This window comes from Saccostrea cucullata, unplaced genomic scaffold, assembly GCF_032062105.1.
Source record: "Saccostrea cucullata isolate Sc308-1 unplaced genomic scaffold, CSIRO_AGI_Scuc_v1 ctg1397, whole genome shotgun sequence".
NCBI lineage: Eukaryota > Metazoa > Mollusca > Bivalvia > Ostreida > Ostreidae > Saccostrea > Saccostrea cuccullata.
The window spans coordinates 132496-152232 of NW_026930260.1; the positions used below are offsets into that span (position 1 = coordinate 132496).

The 19737-nt window shown below is 34.3% G+C and overlaps 3 protein-coding genes across 3 annotated transcripts; all 3 read left to right on the top strand.

Annotated features, from left to right (window-relative positions):
* Positions 1 to 3236: 3236 nt before the first annotated feature.
* Positions 3237 to 14440, top strand: LOC134283431 (uncharacterized). The gene is made up of 4 exons (XM_062765873.1): positions 3237 to 3444; positions 4848 to 4945; positions 5241 to 5364; positions 14312 to 14440. The coding sequence occupies exons 1-4, from the start codon at positions 3323 to 3325 to the stop codon at positions 14370 to 14372; spliced, it is 405 nt and encodes a 134-aa protein (XP_062621857.1). The 5' UTR covers positions 3237 to 3322; the 3' UTR covers positions 14373 to 14440.
* LOC134283430 (uncharacterized) lies at positions 5711 to 11007 on the top strand. Its single transcript, XM_062765872.1, has 5 exons — positions 5711 to 6325; positions 6965 to 7152; positions 7710 to 7949; positions 8478 to 8708; positions 10173 to 11007. Exons 1-5 carry the CDS (start codon positions 5733 to 5735, stop codon positions 10676 to 10678), a joined length of 1758 nt encoding a protein of 585 aa, XP_062621856.1. The 5' UTR covers positions 5711 to 5732; the 3' UTR covers positions 10679 to 11007.
* A 6-nt stretch (positions 14441 to 14446) lies between the features above and the next one.
* Positions 14447 to 15960, top strand: LOC134283418 (uncharacterized). Its single transcript, XM_062765865.1, has 5 exons — positions 14447 to 14466; positions 14556 to 14663; positions 14775 to 14914; positions 15156 to 15371; positions 15692 to 15960. Exons 1-5 carry the CDS (start codon positions 14447 to 14449, stop codon positions 15730 to 15732), a joined length of 525 nt encoding a protein of 174 aa, XP_062621849.1. The 3' UTR covers positions 15733 to 15960.
* Positions 15961 to 19737: the final 3777 nt, after the last annotated feature.

Below are 19737 nucleotides of genomic sequence, written 5' to 3' on the forward strand. Positions count from 1 at the left end.
TTACAAAAACGTCAACAGGCAGGTATGTCACCTAGAACACCACGAAGTAAAACAGATCGAGATTTGAGAGAAGCAGGTATATCCCCAAACAGAGGAAAGGCAGTCAAAAGAAAGCTTTTATTAGGAAATGCTCTGCTTTGTGAAATTAAGGAGGCAAATCTGAAAGCTGGGTCGTCAACTGTGAAGAAGCAAATGTTACAAGCTATTGCATCTGGAAATACACTTAAACGATACAAGGGACTTAAGTGGTTAGGAAGTAAAACAGGGATGAGCAGAAACAAACTTGGAAATATCATAAAGAAATGGATAGATATAGGAAGAAAATCAAGAAGAAGAGTTCAAGAGAGGTACAAAAATGAAGTAATATCTTTCCTTGAAAGAGATGACAACAGTAGGGCACAGCCGGGTAAAGCAGATGTGAAAAAAATTGAATCAGGTACAAAGATGCAAACACGAGTACTCACAGATTACTTATCCAACTTGCATCAGAAGTTCATATCGGAATATCCTAATATAGAACTTTCACTTGCTACATTTTGCAGAATGAGACCTAAACACATATCAACACGAGTATTTGTTTGTGCACAAAACATCAGAATATGGCGTTACTGCTTCGATGTCTGAAAAGTAATGGGATGCAGGTACCATTAAATCCAGAGTCATTTTTGAAGCAAAATGATAAGCCCACACTCCAAGATAAGCTACCAGCGCAGGTAAAGTACAGTCAATGGAAAAGAATTAAAGTCACAGAGAAGGGGAAGACAAAAAATGTAACAAAAATTGTAGAAATGAATGTTGAAAGGAGTTCATTCATAGAAACCTTTGAAGCACAAGTAAAGGATTTTGAAAGCCATGTTTTCAGAGTTGGAAGACAGTATCGGGAAATAAAAAGTTTAAAGGAAAAACTCCCGAAGCATCATTTCATTGTACAAATGGATTTTGCTGAAAATTACGCTTGCAAATCTAATGGAGAAATCCAATCTGCATATTGGAATATGACGTCTGTAACGCTTCATCCGATTGTGGTTTATTTTATGAACACTGATATGATATTAGAGCATCTAAGTTACGTTGTTGTATCAGACGAAATGAGCCATTCAGCGATAACTGTGCACGGGATTCTGGAGAAGTTGATTCCCATCCTCAAAGAAATTGATCCAGATGTTGAAGTTATTCATTATTGGAAAGATGGGCCAACTAGCCAATATCGGAACAAACAGATTTTTTTCACCGTCGCTAACCACAAGGAAATATTTGGCATTAATGCGCGTTGGAATTATTTTGAGGCGGGGCATGGAAAGGGCCCATGTGATGGTCTTGGGGGAACCACCAAGAGAATGGCAGATGAAGCTGTAAGGAGTGGCAGAAAAGTTATCCAACATGCAGATGATTTTTATAAGTGGGCTGTGGAATCGAACTTGAAAGGAATCAAATTTCTCTTTGTATCATCTGACGAATGTAGTTCAGCTGCAAATACTCTATCTGCTAGAAATATCAAACCTCTGCAAGGTACCTTCAAAGTCCATTCAGTAATCGGGAAAGGAAATTCCATAGTAGCTTGGAATGAGGTGAGCTGCTACTGTCAACAATGTTTCTTTGGTGAGGATCCAAATGCTGACCATGGGTGGAAAGTACAGAGCTTGAACAATCGGGTCAACAATCGCAGGAAAAACCCAGAAGGGGAAGAACAATTAGCTGAAGAAACAGACATGGTAAAAGAACAACCATCAAATGCAAATGGAAGCCAGATTAACCTTACTGAGGGGGAATATATCGCTGCAAAGTATGATAGAGGCTGGTACATTGCAAAAATTCTACAAATCGACCATTCCGATGACGAAGTGGAAGTTATTTTCATGGAGAAAAAAAGGCAATTTTTCCAGTGGCCGGCAAGAGATGATATCCTTTGGATACCAATCAAAGATGTCATTTGAAAAGTATCTGAACCAGTTTACACGGGGAAATCCAAGAGAAAGATGAAACTGCTGCCTGATGACAAGGAAAAGATCTTGGATATGATCAAATGAGTGAGAACAGATACTGTTTGTAATGTACGTTACGTTACGTTAAAAGTACATTAATTGGTTTATAAATAAGTTGAATTCAATCTATTATCGATCAGAATGATTGAGAGTACTTGTTATTATTCATTTAGACTTGAATTACTTTTATTGTTCTGAAAATCATCAAAATGTTTGCTTAATTTCTACTTTGTTAATGTAGGTTACAATTTTCTAAAAGTTTTAATGTTTATTTCCTAATTCTTAATTTCAATAAAAATAACAGAAATGACAAAATGCACTTTATCTTATGTCAACATTGCAGTCTGTGTAAGAATTTTTCAAGTTTCAGACTGGGACCTAATTTTGAAATGTACGTTACTTTTGACATGTGCTTTCCAGTTTGATATTTCTGAAAGGGCTGTCAAATTTTTTTGTGGTAAAGGGGTTAATATTTTTGTATATTTTCTTTCCTTTCCAGAAATATTACTATTTATTGTTTAATTTTCCAAATGAATATTTAGTAGTTTTTGATTATCATATGTTTCAAGATAAATTTCACGATCAATTCAACATAAAAATACTGGTACTTTCATCTCCTTGTGGGAAAAAAACTTCCATCGATATTTCATGATATATTTGTTTCTAAAAAATAACAAATATCAAAGAAAGCTAAAAAAATATTTTAACATGATATGAGAGAGATTTTTTGAATAATGTTCACTCTCTGTTTGCCTTCTAATGGTAACGTACATTTTTCGAGCAATTTTTAGCCGGGCTTATTGCTCAAAGAGCAATAGCCGGCTTATGGGATCCTGTTCAACTTCCTGTTCAAGGCAGGATGTTGACCCAATAGTCGCCAAATTAAACTGACGTTCTGAAATATAGTGTATCTACTTGTAATCGCTGTTGAAACAATTTATACTCATAATCTGATTAATTAAATGTGAATATAAACTGTACTGCAATTATTATTGTGCAGTTATCAAAAATACATTTGTTCTTAGTAGAGAACTTTTAACAAATTCCTACGCATAGCCTGGTTCCCTGTCCCTGTTTTGCTTCGTTTACTCTGCGTCACTGCCTCGGCAATGGTGAGACAGGGTACCAGGCTAAATTTTCTACTCATTCGGCAAACCTAATCAGCCGAGGAGTCCCTAATGATGCAGGTGTTAGGCCTACACAGTACCCCCCTAGACATCGCCAGATTTCGTTTCTGGAGATAAACAAAGAAGACGCCATATTACACAAGGCATTGGGTATACGCGATTGCGGTATGGCGTTCTCCATGGTCAAATTATACAGCTGGTACAACGAAACTTATGCGGAAATCGGAGACTGCCGTACAATCTGACCACGTTTTAAAGTTTGTGTATGACAAAGATGCGCAGTTTATAAGAGGAATTGTGCAAGCCTCCATGCGAGACCGGAGCTACAGGTTACTGTAAGTTCATCCCATTTCTTTGAGATTTTTGGAAGAAAGAAAAGTTTTTTTTTTAAGTCTTTGCCTTGCCAATGACCAAATAAATGGTTGACTACAGTATCTGAAGAAATTTTAAGGAGTTGAATGAATGTCATACAGACCTCTGCCTATGGCTGCTTAATCAAAGCTTTACAGTTTTATGTGAAGAATTAAAAATATATAGGAGTATGTAAAGAAATGTTGTAACTGTAAATGGAAGTAACTTTTCTCTATTTTGTTCAATTATAAAGTATGAATTTAGACCCTCCAGCCCCTGCATGAGTTTTAGTTTCCAATTTTTATAGCCATAAAATGACTTGGAGTTGTAAAAGGGGTTTTTAAAGAAAAGTAGCTTGCATCCCCATCTTCAATAGAACTCCATTTTTCATAATATTTATTTTTTTTATCTCTTGAAGAAAAAAAAATGTGGAGCAAGTTATTGAGTATATTGTTTCTCCAAGGATGAATCCAGGATATGTCTTTGTACTCTCATGTCATCCAGAACTTGTGAATTTTTTCCTCATTTTCCCATTTATTTTCCCATTTATATATATTTTAATTTAATAAAAATTAAATAAGACACTTTCACCTTGTTATGCTATTTTAAAAAGTTGTCCATATAATTTTGAAGCGATATGAGCAAAAATAAATCGATAAAAATAACCTATTGCAGATTTATTAAGAACAGGTGCATGTGGTGGATTTTGATCCGCTCCCGTATAAAACAAAAATGGCGTCGTACAGCAGACGCTTCATACTCGTCGTAATTTTCGTTAAATAATGCAAGGAGAAAAATTACCATGGATAATTTCGTTTAGTATCATTGCATGCAGGAGAATATTCATTTGATTTGCACCAAAACATGACTGATTCTGTCAGGAAAATGGAAAGCTAGCCGAAAATTCTATGGCATGTCCTGTCGCACAACTGCTTTTTTGTGCGTTTTCAAAGACTTGATATATCAATGGTGAGTTTATTAATTCTAAACAACTTTTTCTTTCTCCGAGACGATTTGGGGTTTGGAAAAATTGTGTAATTTATGTATTTTGCAAAAAATTTACAAATAAATACCGTTTGACAGATTTTTAAACGTAAAAACGAAAATCGGCAATAATGGGTACTCGGCAATAATGGGTGTACTCGCACGTTATATGTTTTATCCTGCCTATGCAATAAATCCAGAACAAACCTCTTTCCGAATTTCCTTGACTGAAAGTGTCTATGCAATGTCTTAATACATAATAATAAATTAATTTACAATTCTTTTTTTTTCTCTCTCCACAATTTTCAAGTTTCCATGTAAACATGCTTTTTACTTTTAAAATTGATAGTAGCAGATAATATAAGTAAAATTCTAGGTGGTTATTTTTTTTTTATTTTATTAGATTACTCTTGGTTCTAACTACACAGTTGAACAGAGTACCTGTGAATGTGTACATGGGATGGACAAATGTCACCATAAAGCCAGCATTCTTCTCTATGGGTAATTTATATGCAATTTATGTAATATGTAAATTCACTTGGTCTGTTTTAGGTATGCTTTACCAAATTTAATGTTAAATAGAAATTATATCAAAACATGCACACCAATATATATACCCGGTATATACAAGTGTGCAGTTCACCATGTGACTGTAGGTAGCAGGGTACTATTCGTGCCCTGGAACCTCCAAGTCCACTACCTTGGCATATATAAGCATACTTGTAACTATAAAATCTAACTTTAGGCCCCAAGACTATAATATAACTTAGTAAATTTATGGAACATGTTGATACAGGTACAAAAATGTCAGCAAAACTGATGTACGCCAGAGTTGGATTAAGCATCCAGAGTGCGCCACCTCGTCAAACTAAGACGATGGAAGAACTTTTTCCTGCACATGACAGGTTTATAAATTACAGGTATGCATTTATTATGACTGTTTCATGAATGGTGCAAAATATTAAAAAATGACAGTACCCCAAAAGTGAAAATATAAAAAATAGAGAAATAGCATATTTTTTATGGGCAATATACACTTTTTTCAATGGATGGAACTGTATCTCTCTGGTCGTCCATCCTAATTTTTTCAGACCAGCAAGCTACAGATCTGCAGCTAGCATGGTATATGTAAAACCATTCAGTGTTGTATTAACTTTGTTTTAAACTTTTAATTATACATTTATACTATCAATTTCAATTCAGTGTGAAGTTTTGATCAATCTTTTTTGACAGGCGCGATGAGAATTCTCCCAGGCGCGGGTAGGGTCAAAAGGTCAAGCGGGATAAAATGGATGGCGTTAGCGAGATTTCGTATGATGATTTCTTACGATGGAGGGTTCCGGAGCTAAAAGAATATCTCCGCGATCGAGGCCTCAAGACAACAGGCAGGAAAGTGGAGCTGGTAGCACTTGCCTTCGGTGCAAGCCAGATGAAGATCGAAACGAAAAAGGATTCTGTGGAGGAAAAAATGAAAAACAAACAAGACTACTTAGATTTGTTAAAGGTAAACGACCACAATATACCGGACCCTCTATGCTTGAAGACGGGGTGGGTGTCGGAGCAGAATGGCATATCGCAGTGGCCTCCCACTATGTACTTCGATATCGCCGAATATTTGACAACTACAGCACCTTCCACTTTCGGTGATCTGAGAAAGCGTCTTCTAAATGATTACAAGGAAGGAAAGGCGTATAGTTACTTCGATTCAAAGTTTCTGAAAGAACTTAAATACCATCCAATTAGCAAAGAATCACCATATTGCATTTTGTCTGCATACTGCACCCCGTCTCAGAAAATTAATTCGACATTCCACACAGCTTGGGTGTGCTTGGACAAAAAGACGGGGTACATATGCAGAGCTTATTGTACCTGTTTTGCTGGGTAAGTAAATGGTATATAATGCATACAATGACTTATTTGTACATGCATGAATACGTAAGGGTTGATGTACAAATAGCACTCCATTCCTTAAAAGTACTAATAGTTAGTAGATCTATAATAGGGCGCACCGTCCCTGATGTAGTACATGCATGATCCTTGCTTATATTTAAATAATAGGGATTACATGCACAATCACAGACACTTTAATATAAAAAATATACCCCTACTAATAATAAATATTAGGTAAGGGTATATTTTTTTATTTAAGTAATTAAGAAAAAGAAGTAACGTCAGGTGCCTGTGCTTACATTGTAGATTTATATCTAGACTCATGTCCAGGGGTAGTTCAATCTTTATTTATTTCACCCTTTATTTTTCGCTTGGCCCTCCATAAACAAACACTGTATTTATATTCTATATTGATTTTAAAAAAAAATTGGAAGACAAATACTGTGTACATGTAAAAACATTCAAATGTATAAATACATGTATCAATATATTTAGCATAACATTTTTGTATTGTCATGATACTTGAGATTTTATCAATTAAATTTCTGACAAATTGAACCTGAGGGGCTTTTAAAATTATTAATGTACATGTAGAGCTCAGAAGACTTATAGTCAGGATTTTTTTTTCAGTTTAGGGTCTACATGTAACCATATAGCAGCTATCTTGTTTAAAGTGGATTTTGCATGGCAGCATGGTATGACACAGAAAACATGTACATCTTTACCTTGCAAGTGGAATGTGCCATCTTTGCTAAACAACATCCAGCATAAACCCATATCAGAGTTAGAATGGCGCAAACCACATTACAGTAAGAAAGGTATGTATAAAAACTGAGCATATTGAATGTTCTTCAACTTGAATATAAATAAATGAAACAGCTTTGTGACAATTAATTCCAATCAACCATGTTGCATATACAGTCCTTGAACATTTGACCCCATGACCTTGAAGGGTGACCATGACAATATGCAATAAATAATTGCAACCAAATCTGCTTGGTCATGATGAATGGCCCAATATTTTTATAATGTTTATAGGCTCATAATAGTGTTTGAAACTCACTCTAAAATCAGCTGGACATATATAATATAGGGCTGCTTGCTAGTGACAGTTGTCAGCCCTGCCAAAGTTGTGAGCCCCAAAAATAATTGTCTTTTATTAGTAAAGTTCCTTTTACTGGCTTTTAGCAATATTGTGAATGGGGCCAGCTCACTATATATTCGATACCAGACTTTTAAGCAGATGAATTCTACCGTGCCTCCAGGATGTCAATATGTGCTATTAATTCTGTTCACTCCTGACAAAATATAAAACTTTGCTTATAATACGAAATTATATTTGAAAAACAGATAATTCCACTTCTTATATTTGTAGGTGAAAAGAAGACAATAAATCCAATGGTTAGAACTTTATTCAACCCATCAAGATCTAAGGAATCACCGAACTTAGAGAGTTTGTTGCATGCACTATATGACAGCTGTCCTTCCTCCTGTGCTTTCCAGTATGCTCTTCCACTGTCTACACCAGCTTTCTCCCCAGAGGATGATGTCAATGTGGGTACAGTTGTTGAATGTGAAACAGGGGCTTTCATACCTCCTTCCATTTCTTCACAAGGTATAAATTAAAACAGATATACAATGTCTTAGGTATTTTTAAACATCTATTGAAATGTAAATAATGGGTCGGTTACTTATTAAATTCCATCAAGCCCGAAGGTTGTGGCAATGGAAATCTATGTTTCTGAGCAATCTAATTGAAATTTATCGGGGGTTAAATTAGATATACTCGTATACTTGCTACACTAACATCTAACAACATCTCATTGAGGGTCACATCAGAGTTCAAATTCTATCAACCAATCAAATCATTGCCTGTAAAATCATTGTAAATTATTGAGCGAATAAGTCTAGAGATATTCCAAATTTGACCTCTGACGTGACCCTCTATGGGATGTAAGTGTAGCCAGTATGTGAGCGGACCTAACCCTCTTATTTTAGTTAGATTGTGTGTCTGAGTTAGTTGTTTAGACTTTTTGCCATAGTTCTCACAGGACAGGCCTAACATCAGTTTACTTAATATTATATATGCAAAATTGAACTGAAATAAAAATTAATCTGCAATAAATCAACTTTTTTTCTAAAGCAAAAGATTGCAGTAGTGTAGATGAGCTACTAGAGAAATTGCCAACATTTACTCCAGACCAAGCTGAAGCATTGGAAAAGTCTACCAGAGGACAATGGCAATCACCCCTGTGGAAAGAACAGCGACAAGGAAGGATAACAGCTTCTTTGGTATACAGAGTGGTGACAAGAATGCATACTGCTGAAAGAAAACCAGACACTGATACCACTAATCTCATCAAAAGTGTCCTAGGTATTTATCAAGAAATATCCTTAGAAATCAAAAACATTTTGCTCCCTACCATTTCAATATAACTTAGCACACAAGTAGACTACACTAAGATACATAATTCTGTGTATCGGTTTTGGATTTTGATGAACGGTGTTGCCGTTGTTACTAAAAATAGAAATTTCTATGATATTCTTTCAAAATGCTACTCCTCCTACAGTTTTGGTCTGATTTCAATATAACTTGGCACACAAGTAGACTACACTAAGATACATAATTCTGTGTATCAGTTTTTTATTTCGCTAAAAATAGAAATTTCTGTATTCTTTCAAAATGCTACTCCTCGTACAAACAATATTATACATTTATTGCTTGATAGTGAGGGAAATATGAAGACTTATTCAGCCAAGAAAAATCATATTCATGCAATGAATTGAGGGCTTCGCCGTTCTTAAATTCCAAGGGGAATAAGATATTTCTTGGCTAAACAATCTTTCAAAATGTCTCCTACATGATTTCAATATTTGGCACACAAGTAGAACATTCATAATTCTGTGCAATGAATTGTTTATTATACCAAAACAAGCAAAACCTTTGAAATAAACATAAACTTTCAATATAACTTAGCACACAAGTAGACTACACTAAGATACATAATTCTGTGTATCGGTTTTGGATTTTGAAATTCACTTTCATTTTTTACGTAAAAGTTATCACATTATTATCAATTTTGTGCACGTGAACCATAATTCTGTGCGGTTTTTATTGTGATGTTAACTAAAAATAGAAATTTCTGTTAAAAACTCTCAAAATGCTACTCTAATATAAAAAAATAGACTGTACTAAGAACAAATTTTGAACATGATCTACTTTTTTTCGAGGCATGTCAACATCAACGGTGCTATGTTATCAAGTTACTACTCTCAAAAAAAAACGTCATCAATTTGAATTAGAAATCATTCATCAATGTAGTTTCATGCAGGGGAAGTCTCAAAGTTTTGTTGAAACAATATTTAAGTGTATGAGATAAATATACTATATTGTGTGATTTGATATTGGCTTTATCCAACTCGTTGAAATGGTGTATATTTGCTTGGCAAGCCTCGCAAATGTATACAGCATTTCAACTCGTTGGATAAAGCCAATATCAAATTGCACAATATAGATATCCTCTATATATTCTAGGGTTGGTTGGGGAATTGGAAACACACAATTTATTTATCTAGGCCTAACCTGTTACACTTTTGTACTTGACTATTGCAGTAAGACTTGCTTCAAAAACATCAGAATCTGATTACAAAATTTAAAGTGATTTTTTTAAAAAAAGAAATTGTCTTATTTTTTATCCCGTACATGATGAAGAACAATTTTAAATAGATACTCAAATTTAGGTAACATTTTACATCTTTTTTAATAATGTGCAAACTGCACCAACCAAGGTCATACAGTATAAACCTGTTATACATACATGGCAATTGTGTATTTCAGGCATTACCAAACCAAATGAAGATTTGCCAGCCTTAAAATATGGAAGGGTCATGGAGTCAGAGGCAAAACTTAAGTACATCCAAGTTATGAAAACGGTCAACAAAGCTAATGTCATGGTGAATGAATGCGGTTTATTTGTCCTTTTGGAAATGATCTATTTAGGAGCTACTCCTGATGGTATTGTATATGATTCTACCTCATCTTCTGAGGGGATTTTGGAGATAAAGTGTCCATATAGAATAGCCAATGACAATCCCTCCCACCAAAACCTTGATTATTTAGAAAAATGTGAACAGGGCAGCCAGCTCAAATGCAATCACTCGTATTACTATCAAATACAAACCCAGCTTGGAGTGACGGGAAAAGAATGGTGTGACTTCTTTGTTTATACAAAGGCGGGATATTTCTTGGAGCGCGTGCACCTGAATCAAGAGGTCTGGGATGATATCAAAGCTTGTGTGAAAGAATTTTTTACAAAACATTTAGCACAAAAACTAGTTAGCTAGGGATGTAGGTAAACAAGCCTTGCAGAATTCAAACAGGGTGACAAACGTAAAGGTGATTAAATAACAATAATAACCTGCTTTTGGTGTTTAAGAGGGTGACATGCCATTTAATATTTATTGCATATTGTTATTAAACATGAATGCCCTATCATATGTCATTTCACAGTAATCAAACATGAAGGTCAAGGCCAAAGGGTCAAAGATCACAAAATAAATAATGAAAACTTTATTTATGTAATTTACAAACTGAATATGATTTTTATAAATTGAATCTTTGGCATTATGCATGCTATGTTCATCAATCTCCTTTGAGTAAATTTGGATTTTAATTTGGAAACAAACACAGTGTTTTCTTTCATATTTTATTGATATATATATATATATATCAATTTATGTGATAATTTTAGTCAGTATTGATTATAAAATTTTAAAGACATATATGTATATATGTATCAACGCATATTGAAAACTATCAATGAGAAAAATTTTATGAGAAAATGGCTAATGACTTCCATTGTATTAGTCTCTATTTTTAGGAAAAAATCTACATTATTTTTCTTTTTGAATGAAATTTGTTGTTAATACATTATATTGTATAAATTTGCATACGTATATGCTCAAGTGAATTTCATTTGTAAAGTTGAAGATCAAAAACTGTTTAGACATGCAATTAAATCACATTGCTATCAATAATAAAAATCACTTGAAAAAAATTTACATTCCTATTTTTCATCATTTTGTATTTTCAATAAAGTACCACTGTTGATGAAGTCATTTCAGTACGGATCTACCTTGTAACCAGAGGTTTGAGTAAGTTACAAAGACTTGCACAAACAGAAACAATGTCATCTACAAGAGGAACCAGAGTAATTGGTAGTGTGTTCTTCAAAATGGCAAACCACTTGATCCTGTTGATGGCTCTTTCAACATGGATACGTACATTAGCAATACTTTTTGTTTTTTCTACATTTTCTCTTGTCATTTGTTGAATGCCGGATCCTGGAGGTGGAATAACCAAATTTGCATACCGGAGCAAAAGTTCCTCTCGAATTGGAAAGCCTCTGTCAGCTAAGATAATGTCGCCAGGATCTATTAAGTCAAGAAAAGATGATTCACGGACAATCTGTCTGTCCGACATCCTTCCACCATAACACTTACTTAAGAAAGAAATAGCTCCATTAGGAGCTATTCCAATAAGTACTTTAACTGTATTATGTTGTTTATAATCGGACCACGTGAGAGCTTGTAGTTCCAAATGTCTCGGCTTTTCAATGAAAACTTCAGTGCAGTCTATTGTGCATCTAAGTTTGGCGTACTGTTTTATTAATGATGGTGGTAGTAATTTTCTGACAATTTCTTTGTCTGGCCAGAAGATCAGAGGCATTAACTCTTTGGACAGAAATTTTATCCAAGTGTTAAAAATCTTTGAACATGTACCCTGAGAGACTCCAAATAAATCGGCTAAAAATTCAAAGTTAATATCTAGTCTAAGTTTCATTAATGTTAAAACAAGCTCATCAAGTGCACCAAGTTTTTTCTCTGGACCACTCTTTTTTGGGGATTTCTTGAAACGACGAGGTACTTTGGTACTGATCACTTTTTTAGAGCCCTCCCAATATCTCAGGCGATGGGATTTTGGTTTTAAATATTTGTATAAGTTCAGAAGAGTTGATTTATTTGGAAGGCCAGTGTTGGCTCTTACTTTTTTATCTGTTTTTGTAAACCTTTTGTGCACATTCTTCTTTCCTGCATGGAGTTTACTTTCATTTGTCGTGACCATTTGCAATCTTTCCAACTGATAACTAAGATTATTTATCATTTTAGATTTCTCTAAACACCCTAAACACTCACAGTTTGCATTACAAACACATTTTGCACAATAATCATGCTCAAATTGTAAAGGAACTGTACACGTAACTGAATTATCTTCTGTTAGATGGACAACATTTTCATTTTCATCAGTTTTAACCTTGGTTTCTGATGATTTCTTAGATTTTTGTATTAATGGCTGTCTTTCCTTTGGGGGAGGCCTGAGTTTTAAAGGCATAGTTAGTTCATACCCAAGGTTTAATGTTGGGACAGGATTGCCTCCTTCAAAATGTTTCGAACATATTCTACTGTCATCATCAGGCTTCCAATTTTTCCCAGGTTTCAACTGTCGATTAACTAATTTAATCCATTTTGCCCTTAATTCGGGGTCTTTTCTTTCTGTTGGAAAGGGTATCAGATCAAATGGGGGAGGGCACACACACCATCCTGTACCACTGTTGCATTGGTGCACTTCACAAAATGTCTTTTTCCATTTTTTGAGTTGGTAAGTGCTGCTTGTGCAGTCTTTAATGGCACAAATCCTCATTCTTTCAACTAAAATTCAAAACTTTAAAGATTATAACTCGGTAATGACCGATCTTAACATATGAGGACATACATAGATGTTTCCTGATAATATTATATATAGCCTTCAGTCGATAGGGAATGCTATCATGACAAAAATAGATTACTTTATTGTACAGTACTTAATTGTGGTTAGAAATCTGCTAAGTGTACTTTTAGTTTAACATGTTCAATGTAGAGAACTTAATTCAATTTACTTTTGATGGCAAGTGACCACACTCACCATCTGAATGTGAATAAAAATAGCAATAGTATTATCACTGCTCTCTCTCTCTCTCTCTTAACTGATTGACTTCGACTCCTAACGTTATACCACAGGTACTTATGGACAGGACCCCCCATATTCAACCCCGGGGACTATTTGACATTTTTTTTCAAAAATTATATTTATTAAACTTATTCATCATGTGTACAGTACGAAAAAATCGTCAAAACCCCAAAAACAATCGCTCCACAAAAAATACCCCACATTACATTAATTATAAGGGAGTACATGCACCCATTAGACTGTTAGATCTAAGTACTGTCCTTCGTGTTACAAACACTAAACAGGAAAATTATATCAAATCTTGACATTGTATGCCTAAAGACAAATGCACATTAACTTTTTCATGATGTCCACTCATGTGATGATCATGTATAATACGAAAAATAACCGTTATACTTACGACATTACCAGTCAGCACAACAGCATTTAGTCTTCCTCGTGTTGTTTTTATCCCGAATGACCTATGACCCGGAAGTGTTTATCGGAACTCTCGGCATGTGCAAAATGGCATGTCGATAAGACTTATTCATGTGATTGATAAACTCATATTATCAACCTTGACACAGAAATAGTTTGTTGTACAAGCAAACAATCAGGGATTAGAAGAAAGTTCCAGTCGTAAAGCTTGCGGTTAGGAGGCGTATACTATTTACCTTGAACGCATCTGTCAAACTAGAAGATCGTGACGTAATATAAAACTTCAACTCAACTGCAACCTTTAGTAAAATGTTTAAATATTATTCACCCTATTTCTCATACATACTTAAAGGAAGTTATTTGTACATTCTTTTCACATGTATACATATTGAAATCCAAAATTTATTTGAAGTAGTAAATAGAATAAGTTTGAAAAAATATTTAACATATATACCAGTATTAAGAATTGGTGATGTAACTGCAATACTGGTTTATTGAGTATTTGTTGTCTTTTTCACTGAGGGTTTAATTTTTTTGTTTAATTAAATCAACAGCAATGCATTGGATACTATCCCCCGAGCCGCCTGTGCCCACACTTGCAGTGCCTCTAGTTGAAGACCTCATCTCTAGCCAGGAAATTATTTCTGCAGAGAATCCAATCGCTTGGATGAAGCAAAAATTAATGATAAATGAGCAAGAAATCCAACAGGTAAAGACAAATGAGTTGCATAATGAATAGAATGTATTCTGTTTCATTATGAATGTTGTTTAAGTTTTAAGATTTTTGTCATGTTGTAGATTGCCTGTCTTACCACTGGTCAGAAGGAAAATTGCATGTGGTCATCTGTTTGGAAGAATAGATCAACAGCTTCAAACTTTGGTTTTGGCAGCGATCAAGAGAAATAGGTATACTGGTAGTTTACATGCCTTTATATGTATATGTAATTATAAATGATACTTGTAAAAGCAGTTAATTATAAATTCAAAAATATTGAAAGTTTGCTCCTTATATAACAGATATCCTGTCTCCTTATACAAAAGATTATGCTCAGCTTATGATCTGTCAAAGAAGGATGCCATTATTTGGGGGACGTGCAATGAAAAAGTCACAATTGAAAAGTATAGAACTTTTGGGGATGCAGTTGTAGAGCCAACAGGTTGGTACATTTCTTTCCTAAGCAAAATTTCAATTTCTTTAAAGCAAATAAAAATTGATGATAAATAAAAATTTTTCTTGAGCTAATTTATTTAAAATTTAGTTATTAAACTGAAGTTGAAGATAATGAATATGAATATACTGTTTGTATATTCTATTTATAACAAGTCATCAATGCATAAGAAAATCAGAGTGTTGCATATTAATGCTATTTTGAAACTTTGTAATACTGTTCATATTAGGTATCTGGCTACACTGTAATGGGGTTCTTGGGTCAAGCCCCGATGGACTCATTCGTCGTCCTGCTGCATTCGGATTCAGCTATCAGAATCCAGGACTCGCTGACATATTAGAGATGTCAAACGTTAAGCCAGAAATACTGGAGGTGAAATGCCCCTTTTCAGCAAAGAATATGACAATTCCAGAAGCTATTGAAAAAGTACACGATTTCTGCCTAGGTAATAATAGTGTGTAGATCTATGTATTTGTTTGAATACGTTTCATGTACTGAGATATTACTTTAAATAATTCCAATATATTAGTTTGGATAAATTTAAGTACAATTTAGCAATTGTTAAAAAAGTTTTTTCCTTCTGTTGTAATGTTAGTCCTCAAGGCAGATGATTTGCCTTCTCACTTTATTGTACAGTAAGGAACAAAATACTTATACATGTAAATATTTATTAGTTAAATAGTTTTGTCTTATATTAATGATTGAGGCACCAATGAAAATTCTTATTCTTTAAAAATCTTCAACATATATATTTTTTTCATATAGAGGTTCAGGATTTTAATGGAGTCAAGTCCTTCAAGCTATGAGAGAACCACCAATACTATGATCAAGTGCAAGGACAGCTTCATATAATTGGGAAATCCTTGTGTGATTTTATGGTCTGGACACCAAAAGACTGTGCGATTGTGAGAATTAACAAAGACATCAATTGGGAGATCAACATATCTGTTTTGACAGACTTTTATTTCTGTAAATTTCTCCCGTATTTACAACAGCTATAAGATATAACATTAAACATGGTGAAAACATTTTAATTTTAATATCTTAGTTATCTACACTTGCAAAATTCTGAGCAATTTCCTGCATAAGGGGATCCTGAAAATTGACTAAAACACAGCATAATTGAAAGACTTTTGTAGAAATATATCTAAATTGCTGCGGAACATGCCTTGAAATTTCATAATTCTTAATACGCTCATTTGCTCTTTCAACATGTATGCGTGACTTAGCAATTCTTCGACATAGTTGGACCTCACTGGAAAGGGAGGAATATTTAGATGTACTCCTTGGGGGCAACAACTTGTGAATAGTGAACCCTTTGTCTGCTAAGATCATATCACCTGGAGATAACTGTTCTAAGACTTTACAATGTTCTACAATTGCAACATCAGATGTGCTGCCAGGGTGCAATTTAGTAATAAATACCAAAGCACCATTAGGTGCAACACCTGTAACACTTTTAACAGTGTGAGAATTTTTGTATCCGCTGTATGTGCTGGCCTGCAATCTCATATCATTCCCTGGAACATCCTGGGTGATTTCTGTTGCATCAAGTACTATTCTACATGAACTAAAATCCCCAAAACTTGTAGGCATAGACCCTTGCACATTCGTCATGAAATTTTGTGGATGTAATGATTAGGTTCTTTAATTGTGCTTATTGGATTTAAAAATTCGAAGCTTTTATTAGTTTCCATGGAAAGGGGGGAAAAGTCAAAATTCTTGAACTTCGATTTTTGAGTTGGCTCGCGTAGCGAGCTACTCCCTGTCGACATAGCCGTTTCAGAGGGTTAACAGTTTCAGAGCTGTAAAATTTTTCACGCATTCATCAAGGTGATCCATACACCAAAGATAATAGTTCTAGCAAAACATGCTTTGGTTTGAGTGATTGTATAAACTTAAGAGGTAAAAACTGTATAAAATTCCATACTGTAACATTATTTATACCTTCATGCTTTTAAAGAAATTTTTGATTAAATACCTGTAAGATGTACAATTACTGCGTATGAATATGTTCAAACATGTTAGGCGGATCTAATCTTCCCATCTGAAGTTTATTTATAATTGACCAAGAATACTCCCTAACACAAACACCTGCTGCTCTCATTAGCTGCAGCTAGTTGTTGTTGAAAATCTATTTTTAGAATCCAGATTTGCTGTGGGAATCTTTAACCTAATTATTCCATAACACTGACCACTTCAGCTAATGTGCTGAAATTCATTATAGAATCCAGTCAAAATAATACGGAAGCCCATTAGTGCCAACCTGTATTTATAAAGGAAAAGCAATATACACTTTATTTATGAACCGAACATGGATCAGACATATAATATTTAATCTCTTAAGATACAAAATAAACTGAATATATTAAGGTATGGTGCCCAGATGTATGAAAAAGCTCAATTGACTCGAGCGAGTCAACTCGCAGGCCCTTCAGGCCTTTGATTAAATCAAAGTACTGAAAGTACAGATAGGTTTGATGGTTGTCCAAGTTTGAGTTCTAGAAAAATGTCCATCCAATTGAGCTAAAACCTTTTTAAGGCTAATAGGCATGTTGTGTAGATGTATGGAACAAAGGTCATTTTGTGTACATACGCATTTACGTGCGGATGCCTGCAACATTAAATGACTTGTATACTGAATATTGCTTTAACTTTTACACTTTTTTGATGAAATGCTCATTTCATAAGGATATTATATAAGGATATATTAATAGTGTAGATAATATGACATTGTCAGATTAGCACGAAATGATGTGCATGCACGTGCACTTTGCTCTGATTGGCTGAAACAAAAATTTTAATATCTCTTTCTTTTTTGATGAAATACATTGAAATTTTATATAAGTCATGCATTACGACAAGTCATGCATTACTACAATATGATATATAACAATAATCATGAAAACATGTGCATGCATGTGCACTGCAATCTGATTGGCTAAAACTTTAAATGGCTATAACTACTCTAGTTTTGAACCAAACAGGATGGGATTTATAACTTGCATATGCATGCACATGCGCTTAGCTCCGATTTTAAAATCAAAGTACCGAAAGGACTGATACGAGTTGATGGTTGTCCAAGCTTAGCTAATGGGCATAGTATTACTGATGACAAAATGAAAATTCTCCAGTTCGGGAAACATACTCTTTTGCTTGCAATAGCAGACTTTCTAGTCATTATGTCGTCCCGAACGAAGTTAGGGACGACATATTGCGATTGTATGCATGTTTAAATACATCCTCAGTCTATCAGTAATATGATCATTTTTCTGCTAACTGTTGTTGTTGAAACGCAGGTAACAAAATTCGATGATAATCAGCATGCACAAAATTTTGCTGGCTAACTGTGACCTCTTAGCTTCGGACGTAGGAAATATTGATCCTAAGTAGTGCCTGACGCCATGGCATAAGGCAAGAAAAAAAATGCTCAATAACAATAAAGAACAAGTATATAAAGCTCAAAAATAAAAAGATAAAATCACCCTTATACTTCATCAAAGTTAAACCTATTGTTCTTATATAAAATTTAACGATGCTTTTTCATTCGCTGCATCTAATAATTCCTTATATCATTGATACTTTAACTGAAACCTGTTCTTTTCACCTGTGTGCTGTTCTTAAGCCCGGCTTTCAGTACTTTCAGTACTTTGATTATTTGAGTAAAGGTCTATATTCCTTGTAGCATAATTAAAACATGTTGATTATTTACGTAAGAAAACTTATACATTCGGAATCTGTAAACTCTACTAATTTTAAATTAATAACAAAAATCTATTAATTCAACAACTTTATTTTTTCAAAACTTAAATCTCCAATGCACACTTTTATTGAGAATGGGTGAAGATTGCCCTCTCCCATTTCTGTGAAACCCACTTTTTCTAAATTTTTTCCCTTATGAGTTATTTCAAGACTCTCCTGTGTAGCCATCTCATCTACGAGTAATCCGCCGACTCTTCCCTCTTTTGGAATGTTTGATCTGTCTCCTTCTCTGTGCATCCATTCGAACACTTTTTTCGCAAGCTGGGAGAGGGCAATAACATTAGACTTGAATCTCTGATGTGTTCATGCAATTTTGTATTTTGGCATTTAGTGAAACATTTATACAAAGTACCTTAAACTTGGGTTAATATGTGGTGTACTTGGGTAATAAATTTCAAGATGAAATTGCTTAAACCAGCTTTAAAAAAGTTTGGTTGCCCTCTCTCTACCGACTGCATAAAAATGTCCTGCCCAAAACATTTTTGAGCCTCCAGGGTCCGCCGTTATAAAACAAACTTAAGCCTTAGAATGCTCTCAAGTCGGAGAATTTTCTCAAATCCAAAATTTTCAGACTCAGCGGCCGTCATAAAAAAAGTTGAGAAAAAATTCCTTTAACTCTGTTTTATTCTCAAATTCTCAACTGAGTAAATCTAAAGACTTGAGTTGAGATTTTTTTTTAGAATTCTTCAAGTTTTATGACGGCGGACCCAGGAACAGTTATGTTTCTAATGCATTATGGAAAAAAAGATACTGAAAATTTAGCATTGATGTAAATCATTAAATATCCATTGATGTAAATTCACTAAATATGAGTAGGAAAATCGAACTGGGATTTGGGGAGCGCACTGCTCTGCTAACCCTTTGAGGTGTAGTTGCAGAGCGACCAGAGATCTATTGGCAAGACGTACAAAGCCACTTGCATAAAAACAACCAATGACTTTAATTGCCAAAGAAGCTACAACTCCACATTATCAACAAAATTTGAGGTAATTCAAAATTTTATTAGTTCTTAGTTTAAGAACATTTGGTTTTACTATTTGTACTTCATG